The sequence below is a fragment of the Calonectris borealis genome, chromosome 9 (genome assembly GCF_964195595.1).
Source record: "Calonectris borealis chromosome 9, bCalBor7.hap1.2, whole genome shotgun sequence".
Classification (NCBI taxonomy): domain Eukaryota; kingdom Metazoa; phylum Chordata; class Aves; order Procellariiformes; family Procellariidae; genus Calonectris; species Calonectris borealis.
The window spans coordinates 12,568,394-12,594,953 of NC_134320.1; the positions used below are offsets into that span (position 1 = coordinate 12,568,394).

General features: G+C 33.9%; 1 protein-coding gene across 27 annotated transcripts in view; it reads right to left on the reverse strand.

Annotated features, from left to right (window-relative positions):
* Positions 1–26,560, reverse strand: part of XRN1 (5'-3' exoribonuclease 1) — a 45,389-nt gene that overhangs the window by 7,915 nt on the left and 10,914 nt on the right. For 6 of the 27 annotated variants that reach the window (XR_012674845.1, XR_012674844.1, XM_075158290.1 and 3 more), the window contains exons 11-40: positions 26,021–26,087; positions 25,092–25,197; positions 24,627–24,716; positions 24,319–24,475; positions 23,845–23,964; positions 22,650–22,819; positions 21,701–21,821; positions 21,508–21,606; positions 19,720–19,823; positions 19,073–19,204; positions 18,180–18,342; positions 17,602–17,715; positions 17,023–17,121; positions 16,742–16,857; positions 15,722–15,868; positions 15,273–15,362; positions 14,087–14,222; positions 13,296–13,352; positions 12,477–12,609; positions 11,277–11,346; positions 9,885–10,110; positions 9,060–9,161; positions 8,251–8,346; positions 7,902–8,016; positions 7,313–7,377; positions 6,805–6,915; positions 6,306–6,431; positions 5,832–5,988; positions 4,826–4,949; positions 3,667–3,728 (exon numbers count right to left, since the gene is read on the reverse strand). Coding sequence is in view for 19 of the 27 variants with exons in the window: in XM_075158290.1 (XP_075014391.1) it covers positions 3,667–3,728; positions 4,826–4,949; positions 5,832–5,988; positions 6,306–6,431; positions 6,805–6,915; positions 7,313–7,377; positions 7,902–8,016; positions 8,251–8,346; positions 9,060–9,161; positions 9,885–10,110; positions 11,277–11,346; positions 12,477–12,609; positions 13,296–13,352; positions 14,087–14,222; positions 15,273–15,362; positions 15,722–15,868; positions 16,742–16,857; positions 17,023–17,121; positions 17,602–17,715; positions 18,180–18,342; positions 19,073–19,204; positions 19,720–19,823; positions 21,508–21,606; positions 21,701–21,821; positions 22,650–22,819; positions 23,845–23,964; positions 24,319–24,475; positions 24,627–24,716; positions 25,092–25,197; positions 26,021–26,087 (3,475 nt within the window). In the remaining 8 variants the exon portion in view is untranslated. Of the gene's footprint in view, positions 3,466–3,666; positions 3,819–4,825; positions 4,950–5,028; positions 5,143–5,352; positions 5,532–5,831; positions 5,989–6,305; positions 6,432–6,804; positions 6,926–7,312; positions 7,378–7,901; positions 8,017–8,250; positions 8,347–9,059; positions 9,162–9,373; positions 9,483–9,884; positions 10,111–11,276; positions 11,347–12,476; positions 12,610–13,295; positions 13,353–14,086; positions 14,223–15,272; positions 15,363–15,721; positions 15,869–16,741; positions 16,858–17,022; positions 17,122–17,601; positions 17,716–18,179; positions 18,343–19,072; positions 19,205–19,719; positions 19,824–21,507; positions 21,607–21,700; positions 21,822–21,926; positions 22,460–22,649; positions 22,820–23,844; positions 23,965–24,318; positions 24,476–24,626; positions 24,717–25,091; positions 25,198–26,020; positions 26,088–26,560 lie in introns of those variants that run through there. The other 21 variants (XM_075158285.1, XM_075158275.1, XM_075158293.1 and 18 more) reach the window with 17 other exon arrangements.

Consider the following 26,560-nt stretch of genomic DNA (forward strand, 5'->3'; position numbering starts at 1 on the left):
CTCCTATTTTTCAGCCATCAGCTGGTTTTGCACCTTGTTAAGAACCACTAGGACTGAACTTGCTGGAAAGTAATCTTACTGCCTTTTCTATAGCTTTTTTTTTTTTTTTTTTTAAATTAATATAATGGGTGACAGAGGCCAAAGAAATTTTGGAAGATCAGTATCTAGTTAAATGCTTTTAATTGCAAAGTGACCAACAGCCTTTTTAACAAACTTCATATCTTTAACTGAGTAGTAGTTGAAAGCCACTAAGAAACAGCTCAGAGGTAGGCAGTTGCTGCTTCTGAGAATCACAGAAATTGGGCTTCATCAGATTTAATTTATATCTTAAAATTTTGGTTTGGAGCATACAGAAGTTCCCATATAGTATTTGGAAATAAAACAGTGAAAATGTTTCTTGTTTCAATATTTAATCCAAGCAGACACAGACACAATTTATAAAATTATTCTATTGCATTAAAGTTTTATATAGCATTTAACTTTTATGAATGTTTTTCCTTCAGTGTATCATATATTCATATTTTAAAATATCTTTGCACAGACCTTTGTGCAACTACATGCTAAAAATCTGCAAATGCACACTTAACACTAAACAGCACAAAAAATACATTCTGTATCCATTCATATGCAAATTTAAAACATTTCACTTGGCAGATAAACAATGAAAAGTTTTTTTAAAAAAATCAGAAACTACAAAAATGCGCACATAAAAGTCTTCCCTTTTGGATTTTTAGTAAAATACTGCTCTGTATAAGATCTAATGAAAAACTCCAGTGCTTACAAAATACTTGATATCTATGAGAAAAACAAATGCTTAAATTTGTATCTGTATGAATTAAAACATAATCACCTTGTTAAAATATAAAACTCAAATCATAGGGGACATGGCATAGGTCAATGCAGATGTTACATCTACCAGGACATGTAAAACTGTAATTAACTGGGCACCAGGTAGTCAGTATCACAGAATATATAAACTAAAAACCAGGGACTAATACAATATGCAGCAGCTGCAGAATTAAGTGTTTAACCAGCTATATATACTAAATATAGCAATTCTACTTGGAGAAGGAAAGGAAGTCTTAGTCTAAAGTAAGTAATTAATAACAAAAATTGCTGTGTTTCCCGGTGTTAAAAGTATAGTGTCCTTCATAACTTTGTTTCTAAAAAATCTGCATAAATTGGCTATCCAGGTATGTCAAAATTCTGTGATGCAAGAATCTAACGTAGTCTCATCTCCATCACAGGAATTTCTAAGCAGATCTTTTCTCTTATGATCAGATAATTCATATCGGATATGGGGGGCTAACATATGTGTCTCTTAACTAAATTTCACACAAACACTTCTAAAATATTAGCGTGTCAGCATCGTGTCAGTCCTGTGTTACTAATGACAATAAATCACCAAAACGTACAACTTTCCCTTCAGGGACTATGGCTTCAAAGCCTCTTGAGACTAGATGGGTATAAAGAGAACAACAAAATCAATGCATTTTAAGACTGTATGTAGACTATTCTACAGGTTTGTGATACTAAGCAAAATGAAATAAAATTTCTTAACCTTGTTTTTACCTCTGTGATCCTTTTCATAGGGCTTGCTGCTATTCTACAAACACCGTTTGTGTTTTGGAGAAATCAATACAAAAAAATCCTATAAGATGGTAACGATGTGAAACTTGGTACTACACCAAGAAATGGAGGCAAAGAACAAGGTAGGGGAACTGAAAGAAAGTCTACAGACTTGCAGATCCAACATGAAACCTGTCTGGAGGCCACCAAATGAATCACTAACGTATGTTTTATTTCTAAGCTTCTTGGGTCTTAGAGGAAAAATATTTTTTCTGGAACAGATTAGAATAAAGAAGAAAAATGAAATTTAATCAACATCAGTAAACAGCACCGAGGCTTCAAATTTTCCCTTAGACTGAAAATTTCTTATTAATGTTGGTAAGAATGGTACATGTGGGTTAAAAATAGTACAGGGACCTTTGAGCCTTCTGTTTTTCCTATATGAACTACGAATGATGGAGTTACTTTTATAACATAGCTCCCTCCAAAAATACAAGTCAACTTTTTGTCTGAATTTTCTTATGGAACCAATAGTAACAATTTCTGATAATTTAATTTTGCTTCACAGAACTTCTATCACAAAACTAAAAAATAAATATTAAAAGTCACTAGCAACAAAAAATAACCTACCATAGAGAAGGTTTCAAGGCACAGACAATTAGAGGGAAAAATGGACTCTAAGTAAACATAACTTTGACAGCCGTACTACACAAATGGACATCTTTAAACTCTGGCCATTTTTGTAATTTTGAAAAAAAAATCAGGATATCACTAGCATTTTAGGAGGCTATGCAGATCTGTAGTAGATACCTATTTTATTTTATCATCAGAAAACAATGAAATTGATAATTCTGCTAGATTAAAAAAATTAACATACTTTACCAAAGAGGTCTCTACTTTGCAAATTTTTTTTTTTATTCAATACATCCTATAAATTAATCTCCTGGAACAGATTCTGCATCAGCAACCACTTTTTGCCACTCTAATACTAGAGATACAATAATACCTACATTTTGTAAGTTGTAAAGTTGTTGCCCTCTGGTATAAAACCTAGCAGTTCATAGTTAAAGCAAATTTGGCAGATCTACTGTAGTTAGGTTTTAGTCACACTGATACAACTCAGAAGGACCTGGAGAGCCAATATAAAAGCTGCATTTAAATAATTTTTCCTTTCTGTCTTATTACACTATTTAAAAATAACCTAGAATACAAAATGTCATACTAAGCAATGTTTGATGCCCAACTTATTACCGCTCCATATCCCTCCCCAAAAGCATGGCAATTCTGAATTAAGGTTGCCACTGTTATTGCTGCTTACCCAGTACAGTCTGTAAGCCACTGTTTAGAAACCTAGGCACAATAGATAGCATGGTAACCTTAACTCAGCATTCCCTGGCTTTTGCTAATTTAAGTCAAAATAATTACATTTTAACATAATTTTTATAGTTCTTGTAACAACCTGAAAATCATAGTAAATAAAATTTATTTCTTTCTATATTATACTTAAAGTGGCTGGTCTTTTTAATAGAGCTTTCTGATTTTTTTAAATGATAGAACATAACAGTGGGGCAAGAGTTAAAGATAAAATACACCTAGCTACCATATTTATTCTGAAGATTTTGGTGCGCCAAAATTGACAGCCAGCTTTCTTGGCTTTCGCTTGCTGGAAGTGTTTGGTGTTGATTTGTTATGAGGAACGCTTGGAGTAGCCACATTGTCTTGAAATGAAACAGTGGATTGAGCAGCTTGAGGAGATTTTAAAGGAGCTGAAGAACTATCTTGCTGAATGTGGTCAGAAGACACTGGCTGTTCATTCTTTAGTGGTGCAGCTTGAGGGGAACTCTGAAACTCCTTGACCTCAAAGTTTTTCTTGCTAGCAGCCCTTTTTTTAGTTACCTTTAAATTAAATAAATATTATTTAACAGAATGCATTCTCAAAAAAATGCAAATATTCCACTTTTAGAAAACATGCATACAGTTTTTTTACAATAATTTTCTAATACCAAATAGTGCTTCATAGTGGGGGTGTTGTTGCATTCATCATGTAGGCACATTTTTTACAAAAATAGAATATTAAGACAAACCTGCCAATCTTACCTGCAGAGGTATAAACTGGTTGTGAGAACCAACTGGTATAGTTCCTGCAAGAGACAGATTTCCTGGATAGGAGCCAGGATAATAATGTTTAGGCACTGGAGTTCCCCAGGACACTGGACCAAACATGTGAGATGTTGGAGGCATTATATTAGCTGTGAAAATAAGGAACTTTTAGCTCTCTTTCCTCAAAAAGAGGATACCAACTCCCCAAGACCCCAAAAGCACGCCAACTACTTTTGCCTGCAATGTTGTTTCTCTTTCCAATAAAGCCTCATATTCTTCATATTTAATTAAAAATAGATAAGTATTTATTTATTATCAAAAAAATCCCAAACAGTTCTGCTTTTACAGAACTACACCTAGATGACAGCACAGTTAAGAGCACTAAGTCACGGTGTCTGCATTTCAGAGCGCATATAACTTAGGATCTTCATATCCTTAGCTGAGTGAACTGTATTAGTAGAAGGTTGCAAGTTTAGGCTATCCTTTTGAAACAAGTCAACAATATAGAAACCCTGGGGAAAAGAGACGTAGCAGCTGCTGTATGGGTTACTAGGATGCTGCAATGGTGCTGACTCATTAATTACTAGCTGTGAATGTGAGCTTTAGTAGAATACAAAATAGACGGGAACCAAAAATGCCACCAGAATTTTTAGCAATTTTGGGGGGGTTACTTACCATGCTAATGTTTGGCAGTGTACAACAGGATTGTGATGCAGTACTTCAGCGAGAGTTGGTTATAAACAAATAAAAACACTAATGCATGGATAACCATTAACTATACGGGGGGGGGGAATCCATGTAGACAATCAAGGAAGAGATTTCTTATGAATTCTGGATTGGGACGATCAGCTTTGAACTAATTACTATTGATTTGAAGGAAAAAAAAACCAACCAAAAAACCAACTAAGACTGAATGGACAAATACATTCTTGAGGAAAAGAAATAATTGGGAGATATGTGATTCTTTGTATTGAATTAATTTGCATATTGATGAGAAGAGGCTCATGAACTGTTTTCAAAGGAGTTCAGACATACAACTACATACATGAAGATGAAAGATGAGGCTTTCTGGAAGGCATTCATTTTCATATAAAGAACTACTACAATTACAGGGTATCGTGACAATATTTGAAACGTGTACTAATCAAATACTTACCAGGGGGTTGTGCAAATACTGGAGGAATAGATCCAGGTGGTACAGGAACTCCCAGTGGTTGATAATTTGGAAACACTGGTGGAGGCGGAGGTGGAGGCAAAGGGAAGTTTACTCCTATAGAACTCTGTGAAGAAGGAAACAGGATTACAAACAGATGCAATGCAATAGGAACAAAGATTTTAAAAGATTCTTTGTATCCTCACCAAACGCTGTAAAGCAAAAAGTGCAGCTTTCTCCTTTGCTTCAGCTTCAGAATGACACTGCGGTCCATGAACCAACAAACCGTTTGATAATTTTATGTGACAAACTGTCATGGTCTAGAAAAATGAGATAAGATTTTTGAGGGAATTTGTATTGCTGACAAGCGAACTGTGAGATAGAAACTGAGGATTTGTTTGTTTTGAAAAAAGGCAACAAAAGGGGCTAAGGTTTCTTTTTAGATGGATTTCAGCGCTCAGTCCAAATGTTTAATATAGGACAGTTGAAACAAAATTGGGAACTTTAACTTTTGCAGAAAAAATTTTTACCTGTGGTGTTTTTAGGAAAGAGAAATCTGGTTGAGACATTCCAACAAGAGAACAAATACGAGAAAGTTCAGAAACAGTAGACAGTGCAGGCTGTGGACAAGCAAAAGGGTGACCTCCAGTTTCCAGTGCTGGTGTGTTCTGAGGGCCTCCAGTGCTATGAGGCTTGTTCATATAAGCAGCTGACAGAAGAAGAAGAAAAAAAAAAAGCTTTATCACAAACATTTCCTGCACTAAAGGATAGCAACTTTGTTATTAGAAGGGGAAAAAAAAGCATATTTGATTTTTTCTGGTATTTTCATATCTGATTAACAAAAAACAAGACTATATATAGAGATTTTTAGCTCTGAATGAAGAAGTGGAACTGAAAAAGATGGACATTTTATTACTATATTTTGAAAATCAGTACTATACTGTTAGCCATGTTCTAAAATGTCACTACAAGGTGAAGCTCTGAACTATGAGCTGATGTCTAAACATACCCATTTTTTTTGTTTGTCTATATTGCAAGGCAGCTCCATGGCAATCCTGTCTACTAGGGGGAGCAGGAACATCATTAACTTGGGATTTCACATCATTCCTTGTTTCCAGGTCAGAGCCATCTATCTTCAAAATCTCTTTGAGCATCTGTGTTCCTTTCTTTAAAAAGAAAATAAACCATTCAGGGACATGATGGCATTCAGATAACACTACCTTCTTACTTAGCTCTGAATATCATAATCAATAACAAAATCTGAATTTTTGTTTTCCTATCAGTTACATTTTATCAAAGCACAGGTAACACCTTAATATAAACAAATGTGTTTGTTAATTTTCTTTGAGAATAGCTAATTGAAAGCTCATCAATATGCTTAAAAAGGCAGTATGAGGTTTCATGGAGTTTCTTTAAATAGATGGATTGATGCTAAGATAGCAGATGCTAAATTGCAATGTAATGATTCCTGCAGTATACAGACCATAGCAAATGACTGTGGTGACAGATGTTCTTCATTTGTAGCTCTTGCTTCCTTGGAATAAGTCTGCACTTCATTTTCTTTGGAAATTTTCAAAGAAGCTAGAAGGCTTTCAAGTTCATTGTCCTTCTTAAAACAAATTAAAAAAAAAGGTACATCAACTTAGTATATTATGAGCAGATGCAAGAGGAAGAGTGTATTAGTTTGAGATTAATTTTATGCTCATTCAGGATTTTTTTCTCTTAGCTTGGGCAGATCACAGTCATGTCTGCTCAGAGTGTGAACAGATATCCAGAGACTAAATCAAGTTTTGCATACTAAAAAGATGCAAGTATTGACCAATAGAGAATTGATTTAAAGAATGATCAAGGTTATACAGGTTTGTCTTGTATCTGTTATAAACATGAATTTGCACACAAGCGACCAGGAATAATTGGAACAAAATGGACTGGAAACTAAAGTTATTCAAAGAGCACAAGAAAACCAACCATCTAGATCCTACCTTTCCACCTGTACGGGGATCATCAACTGCAGCTTTCTGAATTACAGGCATGTTGGGACATTCATTCCTCTTCAAAAGTTTGACATTGTACTTATTCACACCTGCAAAATTCTGAAATAAACTGCAGCATTTATTATTTAATACTAATACTCCATTACTCATTATAAAACAATCATATTAGAAATGCAGCTACAAATAGCTTTCACAAGCTAATATTCTTAGAGGATTTCAGATTACTGAAAACCTAGCATTTGTGTTTTCCCATTACAGCATAGCTTTTAGAGTCTGAGAGGAATAGGAAAATCATTTGGTATCATCACTATACATCTTGCACACTTTCTCTCATTTTCTGCCTATAAAATCTCTAGAGAAAAAAATCTCCAAAATAAAATCTACCTAGTAAAAGAATCAACTAAGATTCCAGTTAAAGAGAAATCTGTAAAATGGTGAATCAGATCAGAGTAAAATAAAAGAAAAGAACACATTTAATCAGTACAGAAGAAATTACCTGTTTGTTTGATATTTTATTATGTGGCTGACTTTCACCTCTTGTAACTTTGGAATCTTCTTTAACTACAAAAGAACGCATTCTTTTGAAATGCTCTTAAAAACCGTAATAATAAGCAAAACTCAAAAAAAAAAAACCTCCATACAAGTACACAGAGTTGCATTAATTTGAATGGTTGTATCAAATGTTTAATTCATACTTCGTAGGTCATTTGGTGTATGCTTTTCTTGTAGGATAAAATAAAATGAAGTATATGCAATAATATGTCTAATTTTATATCCTACAAATATGATCACAAGCAAATTTTCAAAGCCAAGTTGCGGGCGTTTTTTGTTTTGTTTTCATATCAGAGGGGTGGAAAGTCAACATAATACAGAACAGCTTGATTAAAAGGTTCAGGATTAAGTGTGGAATAACCTAATATGCACACCAGGGACATTATGTGACAATAACAAGTGCAACATCGTGTTTATCTAACTATAATAAACTATTTTCTGTCGATAACTACAAAAAACTCAACAGGCATTTCAATGAAGATCAGATAAAGCAAGTAGTTCTCCTAAACAAAGTTTCTAATTATAGTACTTACATTTTTTATATGGCTCCTGTTTTCTTTGCTGACCTTTAAAGCTGCTGTCATTGAATCCTGGCTTATAGAACTGATTGCCAGTTCCCAGCTTGATTTCCTGAGGTAGAACTGCACCCTAGGATTTCAAACACCAAACCTTAACCAGAAAACTATGTATCTGTCATTTACATAGTAGTCCCGTATGATTACTTCTTTCCAAAGCTATGCATACCCTGTGTAACAATACTTTCATCCAGAGGATTTATTTGTAACATTAACTAGAAATTTTTCTGATGTAATGAACTGAGGTATAAAATTAAGTACCTTCATATTTTGAACCCAGGGATCTGTTTGAAGTTTACATACTGACCTTCTCATGCATGGTTTGCTGAATGTGGTGAGACTTCCCGGAACTCTGCAATGATTGCCATATGCTGCAGAATTCATCATCTTGCTTACTCTGTGCCTGAAAAAATTACAAACAACACCCCCAACAAACTCAGCAGCTATAAACTCAACTTTTCAACAGCTAATCATATACAAAGACATTCTGAAAATCCTAAGGTCCAGTTTTAACAGCGCTCAGACAACAGAAATTTTCATACCGACACTAGTAGAACTTGCAGGTATTTAATTTACAAAATATGCTACTGTGGTGGGTTCTATTTATGTAACAACTTTTCCTAAAAATCACTATTAAACTGAAATGAGCATAGTTTGTTTTGAGATTGGTTTTGTTTTGTTACTAACAGAAGTTATTAACATAGGAAAGATCGCTGAGTAGAATTAAACTCAGATGATAATTCAAAATGGTTTCAAAAGCATGCTCTCATACTGGTAGTATTCTTAATTTTATTATTAATGCCTTATTTTGTAAAGGCCTTATTGATCAGGCTCAATTGTTTCATAACATTACAGGTATGTTACCACAGAACTGAAGCCCAGCTACGTAAAAAACAACACTTGAAAATCTAGAATCTAAACAAGGATAGTACAGGATATTATACTCATTCAAGAACTGGGAGAAGTTCTGCTCCAGTCTCTATGCGGACTAAAACATCTGATGTACTAAACCAAAGCTATCTGTTAATCATGAGAAAAGGACACCCACTCTAAATAGGAGATGAAAATAAATATTGACACATTTGGGTCCAATACTAAATGAATCAGAACACTCACTTTATTCTTCTGATTGCCACTTAGAAATGATCCTTTCTGGGGTGAGTTAGAGTTGCCCTGATTATCAGCCCTGAGATTATAATGCTGTCTTCCATTCAGTTGCTAAATCATTAAGAGAAAAAAAATCAGAAGTGTTTTATTGCCTTAAATTTTTTTTTGAAAGTAGTTTTTCTTGTATAGACTTAGAAAACATGAGACAATTCTTCTCAAACACACCTACAGCAACATGAAGTTACTCATTAAGCTAATTTTCTTTAAAGAAGTCACTTATTAAAAAATAAATTTTAACTAAACCAATGAGAAGCCCAATTCACCTCTAATTTTTTCTCCTTTACTGTAGTTTCAAGCAAAGTAAATCATAACCAAGAAGCAAAACTGACAAGGAAATCACATCTTCTCTTTCTGTGCATGGATAAGCTTGGCCTATAGAAGCATTAACGGTTGGACTTAATGATCTTAAAGGTCTTTTCCAACCTAAACGATTCTATGATTCTATCATTACTTGCAACAGAACTTTAAGGATTTAATTGCATCTCTGCCCAAACAAATTATTTGTTGACACCAAATGCAGTGTCACTGCTCCAAACTAAATATTTGTCTCTTGGAAATGCAACTGGAGCTACTCAAAGCAAAACAACTGTCAATAAGGAACTTTTGGTCCCTTTCATTATTGGATTAACTTATTTCTCCAATGTAAGAATTATCGTACTTCTAAGATACTGACATAAAAATTAAATTTTGTTTGTACCAATGAAGATAACAACCATGGTCATAATTCAGCTTCTATGGAAAAACATTTTTGTACAAATTAAAGAGAAGTCTTACTTGAGTAGGAACAAAAAGAGAGCGAGGAGAATGATTGAGGCCTCCCAGATGCACTTTTTGCGAGCATACAGATGACAGATCAGATGCATATGAATTGTAGTTATTCACAGCTGGTTGAGGTTTAACTATGGCCGTCAGTTTTTGACTTCCCATTTCTGACCGACTACCATGAGACAGGTTAATTAAGGCACTTGATGGCAGACGATAACCTCTGGCAGGTGAGCACCTTAAGAAAAGCAAATTATATAGTTGTTTCACGTAGTTTAATTGTTGACATTTCAATATATCTAATCTAACAACGCTGTTGCACTATGCCAAAAGATAATGATTCAAGTTTGAACAGCAGAGGTGGAAAACTGTATCCAATATTGAAATCTAGTACCATTATACACAATGTTAATCCCACTGTGCTCCCCTTTGGCCTCTGGCTGTCAAAACCAGAAAACAACAGCAATTACTACTACACTGGAGTTTATATTGTACCTTTCAGTGCTGAGTCAAAGAAATTTTAAAGATAAGTGAATTGTTATAGCATAGTTCTGTAGTAAATATTTCTGTAAAAAATTATGAACCAGGGAACAATATTCTTTTCTTTTTCCGAGATGACAACTGAAGCCAGTAACAGAATTATAAATTGAAATTAAGCAGCATTTAGTCAGTTTTATGTCTTCCTTTATGATTCTGAATACTGAAGATTATCTGTGTTACAGGACATGCTCTTGCAAGGGATAGGATTGCATTATGCTTGTTGAACACAGGGAATAGGTAAATTTCTCATCTTATTTCTGTCATTAAAAACTTAATTTATCTAAGAACAATGTAAAATGAAGCCTGCTGGTAAATTAGTGCACTTAGAAGTTTACCTGCTTGCTTAAATACAGAAAAGTTATCACATTTTTTAAAATAAAAGCATTAACCACGCCTCCACGTCCTGAAGAACAGATTAGGTTTTTAATGGTGGTTAGAATTTAGTGCCCAAGTATCCATTATTGATAGTTCAGAGTCCCTCCTTCAGAGGAACAGATGATTACTGAATATTTTTAATCTATATGTTAAAGACATACTGATAACAACCTGTTTTCTACATATTTGTTTCAGAAAGACGTTTGGATTTAGTGCTTTATTCTGCTGGTTCATATTTGCTTTCTACAAATCAGAAGCTTCTAAATATGCAAAAAAACTAAAGAGCATTTCCAAAATATAATATGCTTCATAAAAATTATCCCTACTCAAAGAGAAAAGAGAAACACAAAAGTAGTAAAAATTGACCAACGCTGTTGAGAAACAAAGTTTTTAAAAAAGGCATTAAAAATACTCAACCAAACCAAAGGCAACAATTTCATGCCATCATTACCAACAGCATGAAATGACTATCAAACCCCCTGCACAAACCTTATAGTTAGGCCTCCAAGGAATTCTTCATCAAACAAAACTTCGAAGAGCACATCTGTTTCTCTACTGGCTATAGAAAATGAAGTAAAATGTCATCCTATATATGTAACAGTAGCTGTTTTCATCCAAATTATGTAAATATCTATATTAGTTATGCAATAAATAATGAAAAGACCAAAAACTAACTAATTGGCATCAAGAAATTCCTTATGCCTTAAACGTGTAATTTCATTAACAGCAATTCGGAAATTCTTCTTAGAGTCATATATGGCTGTCCTTTTAGAAATACTTTTAACAGAAATGTACCATGCATAACAACTTATCAACCTGCATTAATAGAACTGCAATTTATAGCAGTATGTCACAGTTGTCAGAAACTGCCAGAAGAGAGATGCAAGCCATCTTTACATTTAGGCAGTCGGAAACCGACAGCTTTAACATTACCTTCTTGCATAACGATAGACTAATATTCCTTTAAAATTATACTAGTATATAATCATCATGGAGAAAAGAATACCTCTTTAAAAAAGCCTAGTCTATTCAAGATTCTGCTGGATGCAAACTGAATGAGAAAGCAACTGCTTTAAATGCCAGGTAAGAAAACAATTTCTGTTACTAGATCTCAGACTGCTATACCCAATGTGATTCAGTAAAACCCTTTTGTTTACCCGAAATAGATTTATGGATAATCTTCTTGTCAAAGAAGATATAAATCCATGCCATTTAACAGAAATGCAATATCACAGAGTAAAACCAGATTCCAAATAAAACAATCTGGGACAAATCATATTTGATAAAATTTTATGTTCAATATAAGTATTAAGACTAATACTTTTGTTTTTATCTCTACTTCTCTTAACTTTGCCCATATCTTCCCGTAACTTCATTTTGTTCCGTTTTTGCAGCCTGTGTTCTCTCTCATTGAGCTCTCTGCCTTCTTCATATTAAGAAGGAACAAAAAGTAAGTAATTCCTTATTCAAAGTACAGCTGTGTAATACATGAAATTAAAATAGAATACCTGTATGTTTAATTCAAAACAGTAAATATGTCACTAGCGGCTTCAAGTTGCATATGCTTCATAGGTGAGAAATTTCTGTGCATTCACAACCATTATACAAACACTTTTCTGAAGCCTGTTTTCACATCACTAGCTGAGCTGTTATATAACTATAATGCTACAATTATGAAGAAAATATTACCTCCTTTAATTCCTATAATGGTACCTCGAAGACCAACTGGAACGGAAAAGTTGTCTCTCACATTGACAACACGGTCAAACAGCCTATACTCTGCATCTCCATCTGGAACAACCCCATTCTGTTGTTCTAACGGCTGACAATAACCAAAAGACTGTGTTAATGTTTGCAAAAAAAATAGGGATTACAATCAAAATGCATTTATAACAATATTTGAAACACACTATACAACGAACTTTCTGAAAAAAAAATTCTTTAAGAACATAGAATCTTCCCTCCCCAGACACAAAGCAAATTCTTTTTTTTTTTCTTGCAACTCTCACTCATTGGTTCTGCCTGAGAAACAGCAGTGCGGTACATGATCCAAGACAGACGAAGGGGATCAATTTAGACAAAGTAAAACCATCAAGTGTAACCTGCCTGTATCAGTAACATGGGTATCTGAAATACCAGGCAAGATGAGCAGTTGGTCATACGTCAAGAACTGAACAAAAAGCAAAAGAGGGAAGAAGAGACAAATGGAAAGTACATTTTATTTTGCCTTCATTATACAACCAATAAGAACTGTAGAAGCATGAAGGACAGAAGGTAGAAGAGAACTGTGAGTCAGTATAACACATGACGGAGTTTGTAGTTAGTAGAAATTCTCTCCTTTTAGAGACAGACTACTGTTCTTAAATTGATTTTCTAGAAGGCATCATAAAACTTTTTCTTCCGTCAATAACATCCTAAAATTCCACTCTCTGAAAGCTGGTAAGCTTAGGTAAAATAAATATGATCTGGACAACTTAACTTCTAAAAAAACCTTTTCACATCACTTACTCTGTACAGCAAATGGGGTTTCACAGTTACTCGCACCTTCTTGTTGCTCTTTCTCTGCTAAAGGAAAAGAACAGAAAGTCATTACAAACTAGTGTAGGGACCAACACTGGATTTCAGGTACAACAAAACACCTGAAAAGATAATGTAGAATTCTTCTGTTTCTTTTAGATAAAGGTATACAGCTTTCATGAAGTCTTTAGGATGACTAAGTCCAGTTTTTAAAACATGACCGATTTCTTACCAAAGCCTTTGCATTGTTTGGCTAATTCCAGAATGCAAACCAATTTTATTATCGTGTCCTTGCAAGTAATTTCAAAGAAATCAGCCCATTATTTCATGTGGCTTTGTCTTTAGCTTTTGCTTTAGTAATTTCCTTGGCCCCTTTTTTGATCTGGCCTTCAGGAAACAACCTTCTAATTTTCCTCAGACCAAAGAGAAACCGCAAGGGAAGAACAGCTGGGATTGCACTTAGAAACAGCAATTCAGTAGTTCATAATATATACTGACACCTGTTCCTTTCTGAAATCACCCAAAGGCAGAGTTCAGAGTATGGCCTAATGCTGCCGAATTGCCTCAAAAAGAGTGAATTGATTGAAAAGATTAATAATGAGCTCTTCTAAATTTCTGGGACAATTCACATTACAAATTCAGATCTTTCATTACATTCTGTATTCTTTTTCTTTGGAATGACAAGTAATCTTCAATTGTCTTATTCTAATTCAAAAGCTTAGAAAATAATGAGCAGCTGCTTTTTAGTTCACCCCTGCTCACAATGATGTCAAGCTGCATACCTTGCACTTCTCTATTTCTTCTTCAATTTTCTCAACAATGGCTGCATCCAAAATTTGCAAGTCACAAGATGAGCGAGACAATGCAGACACAGGATGTGCCTTTAACCAGGCAACAATTTCTTGAACTTTCTCAGCTCTAAATGAAAAAGGACATGAATTAAAACTTTTAACTGCATAAACTAAGCATTTTACCATGTTCCCTGACGTAATCAGTCAAGTATTATGATATAGGCACAACGCTTGTATACATTCATAAAGTAACAGAATTTAAGAGTTCTGTATGAGTTTACAAAAAAAAAAAAAAAATCTAACTGAATCATGCAATACTGTTTCAAAACTATAACCTGAAGTTTTGTCTCAGGAAAAAAAAAAACACCAACAAAAAACCCCCACAAAACCTAACCAAAAAACCCACCAAGAAATTATTTAAAAGTATTCAGTAAATGACATTTGCATCCAACCAACTAACCATGTCCAACTGTGATTAAAGGTTCTGTGAGCAGCTGTTTCTCACAACACAGTAAGAAAGAACTTCAGGGCATGCCTCTCTGGTACTATGGAGCACAAATGTGAGATTCTTACAGTAGAAGAGTCCCACAATGGTATATTCGCCTGGTAAGAGTCCTGCGGAGTACAGCATCATGCAGACTTACCAACTCATGCCCGTGAATAGGGCTTACTAGCTAATAATAAAAGCTTTTTTAATGTAACTATACTGTATTTGGAACCAAGGTTGCTCCTTGTCTCCCATGAAGCTGACTGAATGTATACTAAAAGTGTGCGAAGTACTTCATATTCTGTACATGTTATTTTTCAAATTCAAAGTGACCTTAAACAATTAAAGTAATTATTGCTTATTTTCCAAAAATGATCTTTTGGTGACTTTGTGACTATTCATAAGTATGCTTACTGAAGGTTACTTTAAAAGCAAGAATTATGAAGGAGCCATTGAAATTAGATTTCTCATTCATTGGACTTGAGATAGGAGCCTGACAGAAACTTGGACTCCACAATTGGAATGTACCACATTCTGATAATTTTTTCAGAGTCATCACTGAACAATCACGCTGCTCAAGGAACAGCAAGGTTTCAGTTACATAGCAGCCACTATATGATCACCACCAATTTCACAATGTTGTCAGCTTTTATTCTACTTATTCGGAGGGGAAGGAGAAAGATTGCTTACCCATTCTCATCCTCTCCAGGCCAAATGTCATCTTCATAGAAGATATCTTCCTGGCTATTCTTGGCTATGTAATTAAATAGTTCAGGAACTCTAAAAAAAATAAATGGAAGACAAATTTAGTTTCACATCAAAATATACCACAAAAAACCCTGATCAAAACTAAGTTTGACAGGCTCCAAAATTTCTGGAGCCCAGAGGGATTTTGGTTTTACTTAATTTAGTGTCATACTGTTCAATTGTTAAGGGTAAGCTGCTGACAAAATTACTCTATCCCAAAACATGCTTCTCCTTGGAAGGAGAGACTGTTGGAAGGAGAATATTGGAATAAAAGAAATTCCATCAAGCAATCTCCAAAAGCAAACTCATCAGTTCTTAAAAGGTATGTGTCCACAGGACAAAATCTGAAGACTGATACGAAGGTGGATACTTTGGATGAAGTTCATATTTACCTTTCTAAATACTCAGCAAGTAGTTGTTCTACTGCAGAAGAATACATCCATTCATTTCCAACTTTCTTAGTATAGCCAGGAACTTCTTCATTTTTCTTATTGAACTTCAGGTTTAGCCCCACATTTGCTTTGTGATCTCCATGAGGACTGGAAAGAAAAGTTTATTAACTTGCAATAATATATATGTGTGTGAATACATACATTAAAAACCACATGAACATGCATCCTCAGCCTTAAACCACAGAAAAATTAAATCCATTGTATTGTTTACTTGTTAGCATCGCGACAGCTGGAAATGTTACAGGACATAAGCTGTGCTATGGTAGCTGTCCATATGCATGAACATATCTTATTGCAAAGGAGGGCAGGAAATATTTTACCCTCCTTCCTCAACTGAGATCTAATCAATCACAATCTACCTGGCATTTACCAAGATGTAGAAGGATGTCCTTGAACAATCAGTGGGGAACAAACGTACATATTAAATCACAAGAAGATGCTCATGCATCAACCACTTCTTTAGTGAGCTGTCCTACGAAACCACAATTCTGACATTCAGAGAACTATAGGGATTGCCTCCCTTATATATTTTAAGCAGTTTTAGTCTTAACTAGTTCTTAAAAAAAAATTACAGATATAATTATTATCCCTTTATACTAGCAGTAATGATAAGTACAATGAAATTCGATCCCAATTCCACTTTTTATTCTCAGTGTGACAAAGTCAGTTCAAACTCCTGCTTCAATTATGCAACCAGCTAACCAGGAAAGTCAATTTATGTCTTTCTACAATACTAAAGCCAACAGAACAACTCTCCAGCAAACAAAAATTAAAAAGAAGCTTGTGATAGGAGAGAAAAACACTGCATATGAATTTAGTTTACAGCAAATATACTTTAAAGAAAGCTTCACATCACAAAACAGTTATACACCTGATAAGAACAGCACTTAAACATAGCAGAAATTCTGTAGCGTTGTATTAGAAGCTTCTCTACATTCAAAATTCACGAAGAGAACTTACTTTTTCTTTGATCCTCTTCCAATAAAGATACTCCCTGTAAATCTGGAGACGAGATATCCACTCACTCCAAGACGGCTGGCTAAAATATATGCAGGATTGTACTTCACAGAGTATTTCTTTAAAACAAAAAAAACAAAAAAATATTGGTGATTCCCAAAGGATAAGGATTTTTATACAAAAGGCAAATGAATAATATGGAAGCATCCCTTAAAGACATTTACCATTGCAAAATATATCTGACACATCATTTAAGCTTTTACTAGAAAACCAGAAGCACTTACATGCTGGTTCTGTATCAAAGGATCAAGCTGGGGTTCACACGGAATATTGAAAACTACACGAATTCTACCTTCTGTGATCACATCACGTGAATCTTGAACCTTAGAGAGAAACACAACACCTTAAAAATGTTATTTAAAAACAGCAGTCTTTGAATACTAGACCTTGTGATGTACTTTATCAACATTTTTGCTGCAGTAGGCACAGAGATGCTTTGCGATTCATCATCTTGCCATGACCTGTACACTGCTTCCTCATAGAGGCCATCAAACAGCACTAAATCAAAGGAATACATGACTGAAAATAGTCCAAAATGGAAACTCTATGTATTGCAAATTATCCCAAATAATTAATAAAAATAATCCTGCATTCAAGCTATGCTACCTTTTTCCTGTTATGCCAGCAACAGAAATAGGGGAAGCAGAAGAACCCCCTCCTCCTCTGACTAAACCATCAGGGAATCTTTGATTTAAAATTTTAGCTAGCAAATGACCACTACTGCCACGCAACATCTTAGATTATTTTAGGCTTGCAAATAAAGAAATCTAGGGGAAAAAAAATACTAAATTATTGGAACTAACTTCTCCCATGCAGCCATAGTAAGGAGATCCCAGCATAAAGGCTGTACTTCCAGGAGGAAACAAGTCATCCAAAGTTTTGATTTTTGAAAAACGAGAGTCAAAGGCTTTGATATCCTACATGAAAAAGACAAAATTGATAATGTTAAATATCATTCCATTCCAGTAGAATAATTAAAATGTTCATATAAATAGACGCTTATTCTAAAACATTATCTGAATCTGAAATAATTCACTGAAGGCAAAGTAGTTAATGCTATATTAGAAATGCTGTTATACAAGCAACTATGCTACCTCGTAGAGCACCACTACTGTACTTCATTCAAAATATCATCAGTAAAAAGAGGACACAAGCCATTTTTTCAGTAAGATCTCTGAATTGTGCAATAGGGTCCCAAATTTTGTGACAAAATACTTGCTCAATCAAGTTACATTTTTTTATACAATTATATTAATGTAAGATGCTTATTTTTGTTCATTCTTTTGTTTTAAAGGAGCATACACTCTTCCCCGCCCTTCCTACCCCAATGGAGTAGGAGCTATGTGCAATGTGTATATTTATGCGCTATGTGTATATTTACCTTGACAACAGTTTGGTAAACAAAAGGAAGAACTTGTTTTGACCACTGCTTCTCCAAATAAACTTCTCCATTTTGGTTTAGTTGATATCTATTACCAGTGAGTAACTGAGCATACACAACTATTGATGCTTCATGAATAATTATTCCTTTTCTTCTCTGGTAACTGAATACAAAACAGAACATTTAGATTGATTACAATAAACAGAACTGAACCAAGAGGGTGGAATTAATTTCTTGAAATAAAAAAAAAACCAAACAAAAAACTCTTAACAAAAGGATTCTAATATTTTTCTTCCTGTTTTATAAAAAATACCCAGAATAAATGGCTTAACCAATTGCTTACCCATTGTTGCACAGCCATCACTATATAGGTAAGTGTGTTAATTTAAACACATTTTACCTTTACAGTGGGAAGGGTTAAGGGTAATTAAGGTAGTTAACTCAAATGACAGATAATAAAATGGCATGCTATGGTAACTCAGTTGTGTTCCACCGGGCACCCACACTCTAAAAGAGCAAGAGCTGTATTCAAATTTAACCATGCTAAGCTATTGTAACTTGATACTGTATGACTCCATTCTATATACTTCCTACAACTGAAGATTACTAAGACCAGAACAGAAAATTGAGTGGGAGAGTAAATACTGAAACTCATTCATTTGAGAATTCTTTTGTAACTGCATCTAACTTTAAATATCTAGGGACTAACTCCATATATTCTGAAATTTCAACATAAGCTCTTATGTTGTTTTTTTAAGTTCCAGCAGACTCATTAAACCTTTATCATCAAGTATGCAGCAGCTCTTCTCTGCTATTTAGGTCTGTAACACAGCAACAAAACATAGCTAAGTTATAAAATGCTAAGTTACACTTTAATCTTCAAAGTTACTTACTGCTCTGAAATGCCTTGAACTTCTTTTAACCACATGCTTTGTTCCTTATCTCCAACAAATGCCACTTTAGTTGGGGGCACTGCATTTCCCATGTAAAGCTTCTGTGTGCCATGTGGTTCTTCCAAATAAAACCTTGAGAATATTATGACAGGTATGATTTTAACCAAGTAAGATTAATCTAGACATAACCAACTGTGAGCAAAACTTAAAATAGTTAGAAATTACTTGTTAAGGACATGGAAAACCTGCAGCATCGTTTTCGCTACCCCTTCCACAACAGGTCACACAGCATGTTTTTTATAAAAAATACCACTGCATGTGCTGAAAGGAAGATTGTATAGAAATGTTCTCTTTTACATTATTCTGTGTGGATTTCCGATCATGCATTTTTCCCTCGAAGTTAAGAATGAGCTCTCCCAAACTTCTGCATCTATAGCAAAATACTGAAGGACTAGACTTCTACAGAGATTACCAAACCTCAGAACAATGTTAAACAAAGGTTCTTCCACCAATCTGCCTTTGATACGCCTAGACCAATTTGCTGCTAGCAAGTATTACAATAAAACCAGAACTTTTGTACAGCCTAAGGAATTATTTTGAATAGAACAATGAAGACAACAAACAACGATCTATGAAATGTCTCTTACTTAGTTTCTCCGTCTGACACAGCAACAACTCGGGCTTCTTCAAGGTGTGGCCAGTTAACAAAAACACGCTTTCCGAGTACCGAACTGGCAACATTTTCTACCATCTGGAAAAAAAAAAAAAAACAACAGAAGTTACTAACTGTTTAATTATATTAAAAGATTTTTGTTAAAATATTTTCAAACTGTTTTTGCAATAAAAACTACTCTAGTTAAAGAACAGGTTTTCTTGCAGAATAAAAAGCTCATTTTAGCTTATTAAATTATATTTTGATACATAATCTCTATTAGAAATGGAGAATCATATTTCATTTTTAGGACAAAGTACTGTATTCCAAGTGTGGTTCTTTACATACAGCATATGTTAGTTGTAAGACCTGGCTTGATTTACATTTCTGGTATAGGCTTACTGTGTACTTTTTTTGTTAAATTGCTTAGAGCTATTTGTGTCTGTGGGATACAATAATCAAACTGACAATTTGAGATTAGTAAAATATTTTGTATCTCACTGAAATAAAGAAACAGCACTTATGTCCAGGATTTTGCTAGCATCTGTAATTTTAGTCTCACATTATGTTCTATTTCTCCAATGAGTTTCTGCTATTTTTTAATCTATTATTGTAGCTTATTAAATTCTCTTTGCCACGTATCTTGAATATTCACTCTCCCTATCTCTCTACTGTAAAATAGTATCTTGTTGTTTTCCTCCTCTCTCCTTTCCTGGTTTTATTTATTTATTTATCTCTGAAACTTTTTTCTTTTCTTGGATTTGTTTTTGCTACCTGATATTTTTGATTACGAAATAGAGCTGGCTTTTAAAGGATTTAGAAAAAATATTTTGCTTCTTAATGTCTCTGCATCAACTCTTTCCCTTAATTCCTCTGTCAAACAGTCTCATTTAAGTAGAAGGTCTGCTTTGTTAATGAAAAGGGACCGACTAAAAAAGAAAAAGTGTCTATATACTCAGCTACACAAAAGACTAGGGACACTGGTCTGGAAACTCTGCTTCCTTACATTTATACCATTTCCAACTATTAATTAGTCAGGAGTGAGTCTCACCAACTCCTTACCTGAAAACATCTGACAGCTACCACAGAGAAATGCCAGAAACTCTACTAAGGAGATTGACATTTAACATTCTCAAGTCAGGAAAAATTTAAATCTTTCAGCAAATTCCCAAAATTCTAAACTGTTCCCTACACAAATTTAGCATTTTAATCCTAATGAACTTTATTTTTTACTATTGACTCCAACAGTCAACAAAAGCTTTCAGTGTAAACTAATATCCTCGATGTTTTCAGTGAACTGATTCAGCTGATGTTTTCAAAATATATACCAAGAATACTACCACCTTATGGTCTCAATTTTGGGCTAGGAGCTAAGAACTTCAGCGTTCCTACTCCAGCAATTAATTCTATGGCCTTGAGCATAAAGCCGTATTTCACCTTCCTTTCTATCAATCAAATTTTAACAACTTATATATAAAGCTCATTTTGAAATCAAAGCATTACTGGTAAAATAAAGTTTTTTAAAATATAAAGATATTCTTTTAAATTAACTATTCAATATATTTAACTATTTTTTAAGAAATATTTGGGTTTTAAAATTTTTTTAAACTTTTTCAGTACTACTCTAAATGTTTTTCTCCTATAATACACTATCGAGAAGATATAAATAACCAACATGTCAAATCTGACTAGTTAACAAATTCAGTCTTTTTATGACAAGTTTTTTTTCTGTTTGTTTGGTTTTTTTGTTTTTTGTTTTTCCCCTTAGGAGCTGAATGCTTACCTGTTCTTTTGAGTTCTCGTCAGCTATGATTTCTAACATCATGTTCTCTCCATGGCTGCTTTGCTGAAACACCTGTACGCCACTTTTTCTAAGATAGAACTGGGTAAAAACATAAAATATAAAACTTACTTGAACTCTTACATAGTTATCTATTAAATACAATTGAAAATGCCAGAGGAGAGATATCTTTTACCTTATGTTTAATGTGCTTTAAAGTAGGAAATCCACAAAAATATAATGCACTCTTGTTGATTTTAGTTATCTTATTGTGGGTTATTTCTACATGCCAAGCATCCAAAGGTATTGTTTTATACCTAAAAAACAAGTTGCACAACATTTGCTCATACAGATTGACCTTCAGCTCTAGGAACTCTCATTACTCATTCAAACATTCATTAATTGACAAATCCTTTCAATTTCCTGTAAGGTGGCAATTAATTTAAGCCACTTGAAACCTATACAAAGGACTATAAAAACCCATGCAAAGAGACTACTCATTAAGAAAAAGACAAAACTTCAAGCCATGGTATGTCCCAATCTCACTATTTTAATTCATTGTTATTGTCAAATTCTATACTAGCAATGGTTCCATATGGTATTCATCTTCACAACTATTCATTATTCACTGAGCGTAATCCTGCAACAGGTATTCCTCCCCTAGTTTGCTTTAAGTTTGACTACTGTTAATGTTATGTTTCCATTTAATCTTGACACCTCAGTTTGTGTTAAATAAAGCTGGCTACTTTCAGTGGGAGGAAAGCGAACAGCACACTTGTGTTCAAACTCTCCGTACTGGACCCAAATGCTTACATTTTTTTTTACAAATGGTCTGGAATTAGTGTGCTGATAAATCATCACTATTATCAGATACTTGTACCAGTCTTTCATCCTCTGTGTCATACAAAGTTTAGTAATTCTCCAGAATGTTCCTGCAGACTTAGCATTGGTTCATCTGTTTTGCAAAGCAACATTTAAAGAAAAGGGACAAATATTTTTACCGTGCCATCCACAACAAGCAACATCTAATTCAACATTTTAAATTATTCAGTGTATATATTGGCATATACAAGCTTTAGTTAAAACGCTAATAAAAGTATTCTAACTACTTTCAGCCTACTGTAAAATAGTTATGCCAGCATTACCTCGTATGACATCTTTCTATCGCAGGGAATTTCTCTGGCCATGGTGACATGTACTGGAACTCTGCATCTTTGTCATACCAGTACATTAAGCAAGTACTGTGAGTATTTCTTTGTTTCTCCTCTTCTTTTAGGCACTTATTACAGGATTCCATGGCCTGCAGCAGTCGTTTCTAAATTTTAGAGAAGTTAGTGTATGTGAAACTGGCAACAAAAATTAGCACGGAAACATCTACATTGGGAAAGTGGATACCTGCACTTTTCTGGTTAATGTGTTAATTTTCTAATTGAAGGCTCACCCTTCCTCATGTCCCAGCTCTCCACTAAAAATAGGACAATTACAATGGAATGGCTTTGGAGAATAAAGATTACCTTTTTGCAAATATGTTTCCAAAGGCTAGCCATATTTTGCCTTTTACATTTAACATACAAAGAAATATTAAAAAGATTTTTAGATGTCATCATAAATTTCTGCAAAATAACGATTGAAAAAGCTTCAAAACCTTATGAGTCATTCAAGTAGCAACTGTTGTCTTTTGTGAGAAGACTAAGTCCTGTCAACCTTTCACTGCGAACTATGGAAACACTTGACAGGCACACGCCACCACCTGTCTATATGTTAACAGCTAATCTGCACTTTTACTTTCATCCACTCTTTAATGTGCTCAAATTTAATCTGATAAAAGATATTACAACAACGTAATACTGTTACCCTATATTCAAAGGGATATAATGTTACTATTCTATTCCTCTCTGTTAATGTTTTACTGTTTGATTTGTACTTAAAGTCTTCTACCCATTACTGGTTCACGCGAAGAGATTTTCTGTAACAAGACTGGTTTTTTTCCCAGGTGTTTCTTTTACCTACAGACATTCTGTATTTTTATATGTATATAGGAATAGAATTTTTTTCTCAAAAAATCTGAAACTAAATATTTGAATAGCTGATTAAAAACATGAACAAACAACAAAAAGTCCACATCCCTTACTTAAGACTTCTGCCAATTGAAGCTAATTTTGCTTGTGATAACTTAATCTAGCCTTACTCTCCACGCAGCAAACATTTGTATTTTTCTGTGGTCTTATCAAGTGTTAATTTAACCTTCCATTTAATTGCATGTCTAACTGTTCATTAATTAAGAAGTTTAGCAGACGTGTTATGAAGCTTTTATAGACAGCAGACGTTGAAAGAACTTACCTCATCAATAAACGGGATTAATACCACAGCTTCCCATTCTTGCTGTTTTCCATTTAGGTCAGTTTTAAAATCTGGTGGATAATATTCTATAATAGGAGAGTCTTGACTGATCATCAAATGCTAGGAAAATACAATAGAGGAATTAAACAATATCAGAGACAATTCAGCACTAATTTTAGGAAGAGATAGAGGAAGGCTGGTATTAAAAACAATGCAAGGCTGAACAGGAATTCAACATTTATCATTTAACTGTCCTAGTCTGGAATTGCTTAGCAAATGCTAAGTTTTGTATTTATTACTAACTTTACAATATACTAAGAATAGTAAGAAATAGAAGTATTTAACCATACATCTAAAATTTAGAGGTAGAAGATAACTAAAAGGACACGCAAAAATATCAAGAGAAGAGTTACTTCAAAATAAAGCAGACAACCAGTAAGCAATAAATAAATGCAATCTAATTCTAAATCCTACCTGGTAGCATTTAGGTAGCAGATCTTTGCTAGCTGCTGGAAGTACAGCAAGAAGCTGTTCAAATGGCATGAAAGGTTTTCCCAGTTCAAATTTGATTTTGAGTTCGCCGATGTTGCAAATATCTGACAGATAAGGTGCATAATGATAAGGATAATACCTGCAGGGGAAAAAAACCCTTAAGTTACTTAATTATAGCACAGCAGTGTTCACAGATCAGAAACAAACAGAACTACATTAAACATTCACAGCATACACAGTGAAATATAGCTCAATATTGAAACAGTTTCTCATTTGACAATTTTTCTTACCAGCTCCATGACTGAACTCCATGGTAATAATAATGCAAAATCCATTGTATTGCCTGGACGTAACATTCAGCTTGATCAGCCAAGAAGTCACTTAAAAGAAAAAGTAAAGATACTCATTAGTTTTTCTCATTTTCACTGGTATATAAAAATTACTTAGCACCTTGGTACATAGGAATGAAGATAGAGCATTTTGGCAACCTAACAAGACCATGGTTTTCTAGATTCATGTAATACTAATGGATATTTTCTCTCTGGTCCTCAAATACTTGTTACAGAAAACCTGACTTGCAGCTCTTCTTGCATTAACCAAAAGCATCACCGCTGCAGTATACTGCCATATGTTCTCTGCTTTTGACGTGAATGAATATTCTGTCTTGTATTAGACATATGCAAAGACTTCTCTTTTGTGTTTTTTAAATAAAAAAAAGAACAAGATAAAAAAACAAAGAAAAAGCATACACTTACTCAGAAACTACTTCTACACCCATTTTAGTCATGTAGTAAGTTCTTTTGTATTGCCTAAACTCAGTTTCAAACAAATCATCATCTTCTGGTTCATCTTCCAACACAGCTGAAAAAGCAGTCACAAAAAAAAAAAAGAAAAAAAAAAAAGAAAAAGGATTAACATTCACTTCTCTACTACAGAAAGGTTTGAAGACATTCAGTTTTGACTTAGTGCCTTAACTTTATTCCTCAATTCACAGTTACAGGTGCTCATACCTTCCTTGCACTGAAAATAACATGAAACAATCAAACAAAATCTTTAACCAGAGAAAGTCTGGAACTTTTTTTTTTCCCCTTTAAAGACAGGCAACCCATTTTTTAGTCCAATTACAAGAAGAGAGAAAAGAATACAAACCATCAGAAAATAATTTAAGAAAACATTAAAATAAATTTTTAAATTTAATCTTTTTTCAGCAACACCATCTTATATCATGGAGTAATATTTAGACATTTTTGACATTAAATTCCGAAACATGAGCAAAAGACATTTCCCATGAGTGGAATGAGTTTAAAAACATAACCAACACAACCAAGAACGCCAAAGCCATATAAAAATCTGTTCATTTGTCCCCACCTGTATAATAAAATACCTAGGCAATTATCAGTGGTACAATTATCAAAAACATAATGTTGTTGAAGATTTGCTCATTCATTTCTTTAATTCACCATGGAAATACCGGTCAGGTAAGAAGCTCTTCAAAAGCTTTAGCCCCACTCCCTCTCACCATAAGCCAGTGATATGCAGTTCCATTTCCCAACAGCTGACTACATAACTCTTTCATTTAGATTAAGGTCACCTCTGACATGAAATTCTTACACATCTTCCAAATCTATAGACAAATTAACAAGTTTTTTTGCTATATGTATATGGAAAAATTATTTGCACTTACTTTTCGGGGTCACAACTTCACCTTCGTTTTTTTCTAAAGCAGCCAAACATATAGAATTTTCCTGAGCCTATTAAATTAATATTTGAGATAAAGTAAAAATACAGAATAATATGCACATACCTCATTCACAACCGTATAATCTGCAACTCAAAATGCTATAATCAAGATGTATAAATATTATTATTATTTTGTATAAAACCCATTACATTTCCTTCTCTTGTAATTGCCTAGGGTAAATTATTTTATCCATACGGATCAGACAAAGGAGCAGTCTCAAATAAAATCTCAACTACCTTTAAAAAATATCTGAATATTTGTTTTCCAAAATACAACTATTTTCAAAACTGCGCCGTACACATTTAAGCATTTTTACCTACATCATGCATTGTGCTACAGCGCCGGTATGCAATCAAATTTTTAAATCAGTAAATTTTTGAGAGTTCAAATTACTTTTGTGGGAAGTAAGGATACAAGAAGTTGTGTTTTAGAGAGTCAAACAAGCCAAACATTCACTTCATTCTCACACTACACACTGTCTTT